The sequence below is a fragment of the Gekko japonicus genome, unplaced genomic scaffold (genome assembly GCF_001447785.1).
Source record: "Gekko japonicus isolate JY-2015 unplaced genomic scaffold, Gekko_japonicus_V1.1 scaffold2179, whole genome shotgun sequence".
NCBI lineage: Eukaryota > Metazoa > Chordata > Lepidosauria > Squamata > Gekkonidae > Gekko > Gekko japonicus.
The window spans coordinates 28,838-39,913 of record NW_015172613.1 but is presented as its reverse complement, the minus strand read 5'-3'; the positions used below and the strand labels follow the sequence as shown (position 1 = coordinate 39,913).

At 51.2% G+C, this 11,076-nt stretch overlaps 1 protein-coding gene and 1 long non-coding RNA gene across 2 annotated transcripts in view; both read left to right on the top strand.

Annotated features, from left to right (window-relative positions):
* The window catches only part of LOC107119185, a 5,670-nt gene extending 3,124 nt beyond the window's left edge, over positions 1–2,546 (top strand). Inside the window, exons 2-3 of the long non-coding RNA XR_001482786.1 lie at positions 93–141; positions 2,400–2,546. This is a non-coding gene — a long non-coding RNA (uncharacterized LOC107119185). The remainder of the gene's footprint in view (positions 1–92; positions 142–2,399) is intronic.
* Positions 1–10,728, top strand: part of LOC107119177 (zinc finger protein 721-like) — a 44,302-nt gene extending 33,574 nt beyond the window's left edge. Inside the window, exons 7-10 of the mRNA XM_015421634.1 lie at positions 2,901–3,649; positions 4,464–4,570; positions 6,098–6,203; positions 9,743–10,728. Coding sequence (XP_015277120.1) covers positions 2,901–3,649; positions 4,464–4,570; positions 6,098–6,203; positions 9,743–10,728 — 1,948 coding nt within the window. The remainder of the gene's footprint in view (positions 1–2,900; positions 3,650–4,463; positions 4,571–6,097; positions 6,204–9,742) is intronic.
* Positions 10,729–11,076: the final 348 nt, after the last annotated feature.

Below are 11,076 nucleotides of genomic sequence, written 5' to 3'. Positions count from 1 at the left end.
TTTCCCTCAGGGCTGACTTAATTTACTGCTACGCTTGTCTCGTTTCCTCAGGGCCAACTTAATTCCCTGTTATGCATTTCTCTTTCTCTCAGGGCTGACTTTCTCAGCAGCTGGGCAGAGCCATCAGCATCTGTTCTGAGAGTGAGTATAAACTGGCAGTTTTCCCAGTGGAAGTTGGTAAGCAGTGGAGTACCACAGGGCTCAGTACTAGGCCTGGTGCTTTTTAACTTGTTCATTAATGATTTGGAGTTGGGAGTAAGCAGTGAAGTGGCTAAGTTTACGGATGATATGAAGTCGTTCAGGGCAGTGAGAACCAGAGAGGACTGTGAGGAGTCCCAGGGGATCTGTCGAGGCTGGGCAAGTGGGCGTCAATATGGCAAATGAGGTTCAATGTGGGTAAGTGCAAAGTAATGCACATAAGAGCCAAAAATCCTAACTATAAAATATACGTTGATGGGGTCCAAACTGGTGGTAACTGACCAGGAGAGAGATCTTGGAGTCATGGTAGATAACTCCCTGAAGTTGTTGACTCAGTATGTGACTGCAATAAAAAAAGGCAAATGCTGTGCTGGGGATTATTAGGAAGGGGACTGAATACAAATCACCCAGTATCACGCCAGTTTGGTGTAGTGGTTAAGTGTGCGGACTCTAATCTGGGAGAACGGGTTTGATTCCCCACTCCTCCACTTGCACCTGCTGATGTGACCTTGGGTCAGTCACAAGCTCTGCCACAGCTGTCCTTGAAAAAGAGCAGTTTGTGTCAGAGTTCTCTCAGCCCCACCCGCCTCACAGGGTGTCTGTTGTGGGGAGGGGAGGGGAAGGGAAAGGAGTTTGTAAGCCGCTCTGAGACTCCAAGTGAAGGGCGGGGTATAAATCCAATCTCTTCTTCTTCTTCTATTATAATGCCCCTGTATAAATCTATGGTGCAGCCTCATTTGGAATACTGTGTACAGTTCGGGTCATTTCACTGCACCTCAAATAAGATAGCACTGGAAAAGGTAGAGAAAAAGGACGACTAAAATGATTAATGGGGTGAAACACCTTCCCTATGAAAAAAGGTTAAAGAGGTTAGAGTTCTTTCTGGAGACACGATGACTGAGTGGTGAAATGAGGTTTACAAATTTATGCAAGGGATAGAGAAGGTAGAGAAAGGAGTACTTTTTTCTCTTTCTCACAATACAAGAACTCGTGGGTGCTCCATGAAATCAATGAGGAGTAGGCTTAGAACAAAGGAAGTACTTCTTCACCCAAAGAGTAATTAAAATGTGGAATTCACTGCCTCAGGGAGTGGTGACAGCTACAAGCATAGACAGCTTCAAGAAGGGATTGGATAAACATATGGAGCAGAGGTCCATCGGTGGCTATTGGCCACAAGGTATAGATGGAACACTCTGTCTGGGGCAGTGATGCTCTGTCTTCTTGGTGCTTGGGGGGGGGCCAACAGTGGGATGACTTCTGGAGTTCTGGCCCCAGTGGTGGACCTCTTGGTGTCACCTGAGTTTTGGCCACTGGGTAACACAGAGTGTTGGACTGCATAGGCCACCAGCCTGAATTTACATGGCTTCTCTTATGTTCTTATGTCTGGGGCAGTGATGCTCTGTCTTCTTGGTGCTTGGGGGGGGGGGGCAACAGCGGAAGGGCTTCTGGAGTTCTGGCCCCGCTGGTGGACCTCCTGATGGCCCCTGGGTTTTGGCCACTGTGTGATGCGGCGTTTGCAACGGTATAGGTGCCGGTTGCAATCGGTGTACTTACCGGCGTTCACACGTAGAACATCTGCCTTCCGTCCCTAACTGTTGCAAAGCCCTTTAAACCATTGTACTCTGCCACCAGGTCCCCAAGTGGTGGTATCCTGAGTACAACGGTTGTAATTGCTTTACCCCCCATCTGATCGCTCTCCAACGTTGCAGAGCCACTTCCGTTTGGAAGCCTGAAGCTTCCGATTTTCGCCCGCCATTTTGGTTTTTTTAAGGGTTGGCAATATGCGCTTGGGCGAAGCTTCGCCCTGGCGTTCGTTTTTTTAAAGAAAGAAAAGGGCCTTAGTTTAGCGTTTCGGAGGAGTCCGGGACCTCAGGGAGGCTACTTTGCTCTTTAAACGGGGTTTTTTGCGCATGCGTGAAGATCGCCATTCTGTGGATGGCTGCCTATGCGCATGCTCAAACTGAGTTAAAAAACAACAACAACAACGCCGATGCCCGCTGCATGTGGACAGGCATACAACGATGGGCTCTGCAGACAGGAGGTGAGTGTGATCGCGTTTCAGCCGGCATAAACTGCACCAGTTCCAACAGGTACAGTTTATGCCGGCTGAAACGCCCCATCTGAACGCACCCAGAGTGTTGGACTGGATGGGCCATTGGCCTGCTCTAACATGGCTTCTGTTATGTTCCTGTATTTGACAGGCGACTCCAACAAGGCGTCGCCTCTGCGAGAACCCTTCATTCCCCCACTGTCTGTGGTGCGGACCCTCAGCCTTTTGAGGATGCCACTGGGGGCCCGAAACTAGAGGCTGGACATGCCCCCCGCCCATCTTTTACTGAAGAGATGCTGAGCTAAGCAACCGCCCCTCTTTTACTGAAGAGATGCTGAGCGAAGCAACCCCCCCCCCCCGTGAGGGGGAAACAGCTGCAAGGCAAAGAGCCAGATCGAAGCTCCCCCTTAGCCGTGGAGTCTTGTGAGCAAAAGAAATTCTACTTTGTGAGCTCCTGGCATGAAAGCTGTGAGCGAGCGATTGGGCCACTCCGGAAATCAGTTTGCTCCGGAGCCGTCCCTTCCCGAGCCGAGACCAAAAAATGTGTGAGCCGGGGGCTTAAAAACTGTGAGCTGGCTCACACTCACTCGGCTTAGAGGGGACACTGAGCCAGATTCCCAGCCCCGAATCCCTGGCTCCGAATTACACCAAGAGAACGCGTTGAGCCGGCAATGAAGACCGAGCAGGAGGAGCCAGTGGCCCCCAAGCCGGATGCGGGAGCGCAAGGGACTGAAGGGGGAGCCCCCGATGCCTACCGGGGGGGAACGACTGGGCAGCCTCTGAGCTTGATGAAGCCCCAGAGCATTAAGCTGGAACCGGAAGAAGGGCCGTCCTCGCAGTGCTGGGAGACGCAGTGGCGGGAGTTCCCCAAAGCCGTGCAGTCTCCTCGGCCTGGAGAGGGGATTCCACAGCCGCCGGCGTCTGCGTCGTCGGGTAATACCTCCGTAGCCCCTTTTGAGGGAGCGGCTCAAGATGAGGTCGAGACCGGATGCCTGTCGGCCTTTAAGGGAATGGACCGACAAGCCACCAGCAGGCTGGATGCGGCCGGTGAGCAAGCTGCAGAGATCAAGACGGAGGAGGCCGTCGGCTCGGAGGTGAGATGTCGGCGCTTCAGGCAGCTCGGCTACCGGGAGGCCGCGGGGCCGCGGGAGGTTTACGTCCGACTCTGTGAGCTCTGCCGCTGGTGGCTGAGGCCGGAGACGCACACCAAGGAGCAGATGCTGGACCTGGTGGTCCTGGAGCAGTTCCTGGCTGTCCTGCCTTTGGAAATGCGGCGCTGGGTGGAAGGAGGGGGCACCGAGAGCGGCTTCCATGCCGTGGCCCTGGCGGAAGAGTTCCTGCTCAGGCAGCAAGAGGTTGAAAAACCAGCATGGCAGGTGAGAGGCTCTCAGCCAGGCAGTGGTGAGTGGGCCGGAGTTAACAGAGGGTACGGTCTCGGGCAGGGATGCTCTGTCTTCTTGGTTCTTGGGGGGGGGGCAACAGTGGGAGGGCTTCTGGAGTTCCGGCCCTGCTGGTGGACCTTCCCGATGGCACCTGGGTTTTGGCCACTGCGTGACACAGAGGGTTGGCCTGGATGGGCCATTGGCCTGACCCAACATGGCTGCTCTTATGCTCTTACGTCTGGGGCAGGGATGCTCTGTCTTCTTGGTGCTTGGGGGGGGGCAACAGTAGGAGGGCTTCTGGAGTTCCGGCCCTGCTGGTGGACCTTCCCGATGGCACCTGGGTTTTGGCCACTGCGTGACACAGAGGGTTGGCCTGGATGGGCCATTGGCCTGACCCAACATGGCTGCTCTTATGCTCTTACGTCTGGGGCAGGGATGCTCTGTCTTCTTGGTGCTTGGGGGGGGGCAACAGTAGGAGGGCTTCTGGAGTTCCGGCCCTGCTGGTGGACCTTCCCGATGGCACCTGGGTTTTGGCCACTGCGTGACACAGAGGGTTGGCCTGGATGGGCCATTGGCCTGACCCAACATGGCTGCTCTTATGCTCTTACGTCTGGGGCAGGGATGCTTCCCAATGGCACCTGGGTTTTGGCCACTGTGTGACACAGAGTGTTGGACTCGATGGGCTATTGGCCTGAACCAACATGGCTTCAGTTACATTCTCGTGTTCTGACCTCTTAGCTTGTAGAGTAGAACATAATTCTTGCTTGACTTATTCAGCTACTTGGGAGGGGCCCTCCTGTGTTGACTAAGAGGCTCTCTTGTTTCGGCTTCAGGGTCGCTCTATAACAGAGCCCCCAGTGTGACCCTTGTGGTTGCCATGGCGCTCGCCGGACACCTTTCCTGTGTCCTCCAAGTGTTTGTCGATTGTGGGCCGAGCCAGGTGTGGCTTTTGCCCAGCCAGGCTCCTGATTGGCCATTGGAGAGTTGATCAGCTATGCAGATTTTTAAAATTTACTTATTTATTTATTTATTTATTTATTTATTTTATGACATTTATACCCCGCCCTCCCCGCGAACGGGCTCAGGGCGGCTCACATAAGGCACCAGGTGCATTCGGTATACAAATTACAAATATAAATACAAGATTAAAACAATTTAAAATCAGTTCTACAGATGCATAAATAGGCTCCTAACATCTTGTGCACAGTGGGGAAGACTGGGGTGATGGAAGATGTTACCCCACCCGCCCAGTGGTCTCTCCCAATAAAGAAGCGGTGGTGGCAGTGGCCGTGGCGGCTCCTACTCATAAGCCTGGCGGAAGAGCTCCGTCTTGCAGGCCCTGCGGGACTGCATAAATGTTGCTTTAGCAGCAGTCGCCAGCACAGTACAAGGGACAAAAGAATCCCAACCGCAAGTATAGGCTAAAGGGGTCTGAACTTGCTGAGACTGAACTTGCTGAGACTGAACTTGCTGAGACTGAACTTGCTGAGACTGAGAGAGATCTTGGGGTCGTGGTGGATAGCTCAATGAGCGTGTCGACCCAGTGTGCTGCAGCGGCGAAAAAGGCAAACGCTCTGTTAGGGATTACTAGGAAAGGGATTGAGAATAAAACGGCCGATATTGTAATGCCCCTGTGTAGATCTATGGTGTGGCCTCATTTGGAATCCTGTGTCCAGTTCTGGTCACTGTATCTCAAAAAGGACATTGCAGAGCTGGGGAAAAGGTCAGAGGAGGGTGACCAAGATGATTGGGGGGGGGGGGGTTGGAGCACCTTCCCTGTGAGGAAAGGCTGAAGAGTCAGGGACTTTTCCGTTTAGAAAAGAGATGACTGAGGTGGGGGGGACATGATAGAGGTTTAAAAATATTACGCTTAGGAAGGAGAGAGTTGATAAACAATTTTTTCTCTCTCTCCCAAAGTACTAGAACTGAAGGGTATCCAGTGAAGCTGATGGGCAGTAGGTTCAGGACAGTAGAAAGGAAATACTACTTTACACAGAGAGTGATTAAAATGTGGAATTCACAGCCAGAGGACGTAGTGATGGCCACAGGAATAAACAGCTTTAAAAGGGAATTAGATAGATTCCTGGAGGAGAAGTCTATCAAGGGCTGCTAGCCATGGCAACTGAGGGGAAACCTCCACATTTAGAGGCACCAATCCTCTGAATCCCAGAGCCCGGAGGCAACATCAGGGGTAGTCCTTGGCCTCTGTTTCCTGGTCCAAAGGAACTGTTTGACCACTGTGAGAGACAGGATGCTGGACTAGATGGACCATTGGTCTGATCCAGCAGGGCTCTTCTTGTGTTCTTATGACAAGGCGTGGGCAATGCCTGGTTGAAATCTCGGTCAGAATGGGCAAATGAATATGAACCGCTATGGGTTACCAGCTGTCCGGGAGAATTCCCAGTTCTGAATCATCTTTTATTCTGCTTGAGTGGGAGATGGATTTTTCTGTTATTTTTTTTTTTAGAACACTGGAGCTGTTGAAAAGGTGCTTGTGCCTTTCCCTAAGGAAGAACGTCCTCTGGGGGATTTGGAAGTCATGCCGGGCATTGGTGCGAACGAAGCATCTTTGGGTAAGGATCCTCTCCCTGTTCGATGGAGCTTTGTTGTGAATTTCAAAAAAAGAAGAAGTAATTTTGGGCTATGCGGCTTCAAGTTATGCAATTGTTGGGTTGTTGTATCACGCTCCAGGAACGCGGAGTGTGATTTTTACCAGGCGGACAATGAAGTCTCTTCTTCACGACATGAGAGAGGGAATTCGCTGCCACTGCTGTCTCGGGAAGGGGATGAGGAAGAGGCCTCACATGGACTTTTGGCCCTGATAACTATCTGGAACCTTCATGGTTTGAGGCAGTATACCTATGAGGAAAGGTTAAGGTGCTTAGGGCTCTTTAGCTTGGAGAAACGACGACTGAAAGGTGACATGATTGAGGTTTATAAGATTATGCGTGAGAAAGAGCAGGTAAGAGAAAGAGGTGCTTTTCTCCCTTTCTCACAATACAAGAACTCGTGGGCACTCCATGAAATTGCTGAGCGGTCGGGTTAGAACGGATAAAAGGAAGTACTTCTTCACCCAAAGAGTGATTAACACTTTGAATACACTGCCACAGGAAGTGGTGGTGGCTACAAGGATGGACGGCTTCAAAAGGGAATTAGATAAGCATATGGAGCAGAGGTCCATCAGTGACTATTAGCCACAAGGTATAGACAGGGACTCTGGGGCAAGTGATGCTCTGTCTTCTTGGTGCTTGGGGGGGGGTCAACAGTGGGAGGGCTTCTAATGTCCTGGCCCCACTGGTGGACCTCCTGATGGCACCTGGTATTTCTGGCCACTGTGTGATACAGAGTGTTGGACTGGATGGGCCATTGGCCTGATCCAACATGGGCATCTCTTATGTTCTTATGTACCTTGGAGTGTTAGAGAAGACTGCTGTCCTTCCTGCCCTGCTTGTGATGGGCTTCCCACGGGGATAAGGCTGGGCACTGTTGGAAACAGGTTGCTGGACTAGATAAGCTCTTGATCTTACTCAGCAGGACCCTTTCTTTGTTAAAAAAAAGGACATTTTAGAGCTGGACAAAGTACAGAGGAGGGCAACCAAGGTGACGAGAGGGTCGGCGCTTCTTCCCTATGAGGAAAAGCTGAAGACCAGTTTGGTGTAGTGGTTAAGAGTGGCAGATTCTAATCTGGAAAATGGGGGTTTGATTCCCCGCCCTTCCACATGTAGCCAGCTGGGGTGACCTTGGGTCAGTTAGTTTTCTCAGCGCTGTTCTTTCAAGACCAGTTCTCTCAGGGCTCTCTCAGCCCCACATACCTCACAGGGTGTCTGTTGTGGGGACAGGAAGGGAAGGAGATTGTAAGCCACTCTGAGATGCTGAGTGAAGTAAAGGTGAAGGTAAAGGTTCCCTTGCTCGAAAGCCAGTCGAATCCGACTCTAGGGTTGCGGTGCTCATCTCCGTTTCAAAGCCGAAGAGCCAGCGCTGTCTGAAGACGTTTCTGTGGTCATGTGGCCGGCATTACTAAACACCAAGGCGCACGGAACGCTGTGACCTTCCCACCGAAGTGGTCCCTATTTATCTACTTGCAATGTCTTGCTTGGAGCTGCGGTGGCTCAAGTGGTTAAGACGCTGAACTGCAGGCTGTAGTTCAGCAGTTCGAGACCCGAGTGTGCCGCATGATGGAGTGAGCTCCCATCTCTAGTTCCAGCTCCTGCCAACCTAGCAGTTCGAAAGCAAGAAATTGCAAGTAGATAAATAGGTACCACTTCGGTGGGAAGGTAACAGCGTTCCGTGCGCCTTGGTGTTTAGTCATGCTGGCCACATGACCACGGAAACGTCTTCGGACAGCGCTGGCTCTTCGGCTTTGAAACGGAGATGAGCACCGCAACCCTAGAGTCGGACTCGACTGGCTTTCGAGCAAGGGAACCTTTACCTTTACCTTTAATGTCTTGCTTTCGAACTGCTTAGGTTGGCAGGAGCTGAAACTAGAGACGGGAGCTCACTCCGTCATGCAGCCACTCGGGTCTCGAACTGCTGAACTACTAACCTTCCACCGCCTGCAGTTTAGCGTCTTAACCACTTGAGCCGCCGCTCAATAAATCCAATCTCCTCCTCCTCTTCCTCCTCCTCAGGAGGACATGATAGAGGTTTACAAAATTATGCATGGGGTGGAGAGAGTTGACAAAGAGAACTTTTTCTCCCTCTCCCATTGGAGTTGGCAGTTGAGAAGCAGCAGTTAGTTGTTGGAAGGAGAGCTAACCGGGAGTCTGTCAGCGAACTAAAGGAGCTCTGTAGCTCTGTGTGGAATGACCTGGTTTACTGAGTTCCTCAGAAGGAAGAGGACAGTGACCAGAGGGTTAAAAACTAAACACAATAGTGTCATACACCAATGATACATCACTCCTTAAGGGATCTGAGAAAAGTGGAGGAATTTCACATTACCCTTTTTAACCTGTTTTGAAGCCGTTTTTGATCCGTCATGGAGTAAACTGGTATAGGGCTGCCATTTCACACATGGCCTTCCCCTTCCGACAAAGAGCTGGATCTGAAGCGGTTTGCCATTTCAGACTGCACCGCTTTTCCCCCACCGTTTTTTGCCCGTGCGGGCGATCTCCGGCTTTTTTTTTTTTTTGGGAACGTTCGCTTTAGAGCGCTATTGCACTATAACAAAACACTCAAAGCATTCCAATGGGATTGATATAATGCTATTCCCTTATAGCGCTATAGCGCTATAAAGCAAACGTTTTTTAAAAAGCTGTAGATTGCCCGCGCTGGCACAAAACGGCGGGAAAAAGTGCATCGGAACCGGGAGAGGAAACTGAAGACTACTTGGAAGCAGTTGACAGGTAAAACGCTTCAGCCCCGTTTCCTAAACGGGACAGAAGCGTTTGTGTCTGAAATTACAAATATATTCCGGTAGGGAACCGGTTCTAAAATGGTTCTGTCTGAAATGACAGACCGGAAACCGTTTGTGAACCGTTCTTCTTCCGGATTATATCGTTTGTCTGAAATTCCTCGTGGTTTAGTGAGGACTGAGGAAACGGTCTGAGCCAAGTCAGAAAATTGGTTGGTGGCCAGTTGGACTGAAAAGGGGACCAGAGAAGTCAAAAGTTAACCACGAATCAGTGCAGTAGGGTGTGATCATCAGAGAGGGTAGTGAACTATTTAACATCTGTGTGACTGAGAAAAGGCAACAAGCATTCTGACTAAGTAAAGCCAAGTTCAGGAGTTCAGCCTCAAATAGAAACCAATTAACCTCCGTGTAAAACTTCAGTTCACCTGTTGTGTTGTCTGTAAATAAAGCCAGTTCAGTTTTAAAGTTAACAAGCCGTGGTGCCTATCTCTCTTTACTGGTGAACCAAATACACTTAGCAGTGATCCTGACAAATATCCCTGACCAAGAAGAAATCAAGCAAATACTTTTATAGATTTGTATAGAGGACTGGTCAGAAAAATTATAAGCAGCTCTCACCAGGCCCTTCACGCAGACCCTCACGGTACCGGGTGTATATAGAGGGGGAGCGTGTCATAGCATCCAATGGGCAATCGGTTCAGGACGGACCTTTCATTTGGGCATCTGCTTATGGGTCTATTCTCTCTTCTGTTCTTCCAACAGATTATATGCAGCCAGATGAATATGCAGATGCCAGCGAGCCGCTGGAAAGCTCCATGCAAGTGGAACATTCGCCAAAGATCTTCCAAAGGTGCACAACAGGGAATGCTTCCCGAGGCGAGGAAATGGGAGAATCCACTGGGCGTCAGCAGAGGCCAAGGAGGCAACAGAAGAACCACACCAGAACCAGGATGAGTAAACCAGTCTCTTGTAAGGACCACCTTCTACGGCATCAGCAAATCCACATGGCCCCAAAAACGCACAAATGCTCTTACTGTGGGAAAGCTTTCAGCAGCAGGTCGCACCTGGTTATTCACGAGAGAATCCACACAGGGGAAAAGCCCTACAACTGCTCTGCTTGCGGGAAGAATTTCAGCCGCAACTCTCACCTCATCGTACATCGAAGGACTCACACCGGGGAGAAGCCGTACAAGTGCGCTTACTGCGGCAAAACGTTCAGCCACAATTCCCTCCTGATCAAACACGAGAGGACCCACACCGGCGAGAAGCCCTACAAATGCTCCTACTGTGCAAAAAGCTTCAGGCAGAGGTCGTGCCTGACCATACACGAAAGGACGCACACGGGGGAGAAACCGTACAAGTGTTCAGTCTGCGGGAAGAGCTTCACGTGCAATTCGCACCTCGTCGAACACGGCCGGACCCACACGGGGGAGAAGCCGTACAAGTGCTCCGTTTGCGCAAAGAATTTTCGGTGCAATTCGCAGCTGGTTCGGCACCAGAGGACACACACGGGGGAGAAGCCCTACAAGTGCTCCGTCTGCGGGAAGGCCTCTAGTTACAAATCAGACCTGATCAGACATGAGCGGACTCACACGCGGGAAAAGCCGTATCGGTGCTCTGAGTGCGGATGGGGCTTCGTTTGGAAATCCCAACTTGTCAGCCATCAGAGAGTGCACAGTGAAGAGAAGCCTTGGCACAGGCCCCCGCTGGCTCTGGGGAAAGCTCTCGTCATAACTCACTTCTTATGAGTCACAGAAGAGCCAAGAGGAGCTGGGACTTCTGACATAATATCCACTTCGCAGCACTGGGCTCAGATGGGGGCCCCATGTGGTCTGCTGCAGCCACGGTGGGCAGTGGACGCACATTCTTGACTTTGATTTCACAATGGGGATTTTCCCGGTTGTTGGTGGTGGAAAATGCCACCAAGTCACACAACCAACTCATGGCAACCCATTACGGGGTTTTCTAGGCAAGCGATGAGCGGAAGTAGCTTCTGAGATCTGATGAGATCACGTTAGCCTGGCTCAGTGGTAGAGCCTCTGCCTGGCATGCAGAAGGTCCCAGGTCCCATCCCTGACATCTCCAGTGAAAAGGAC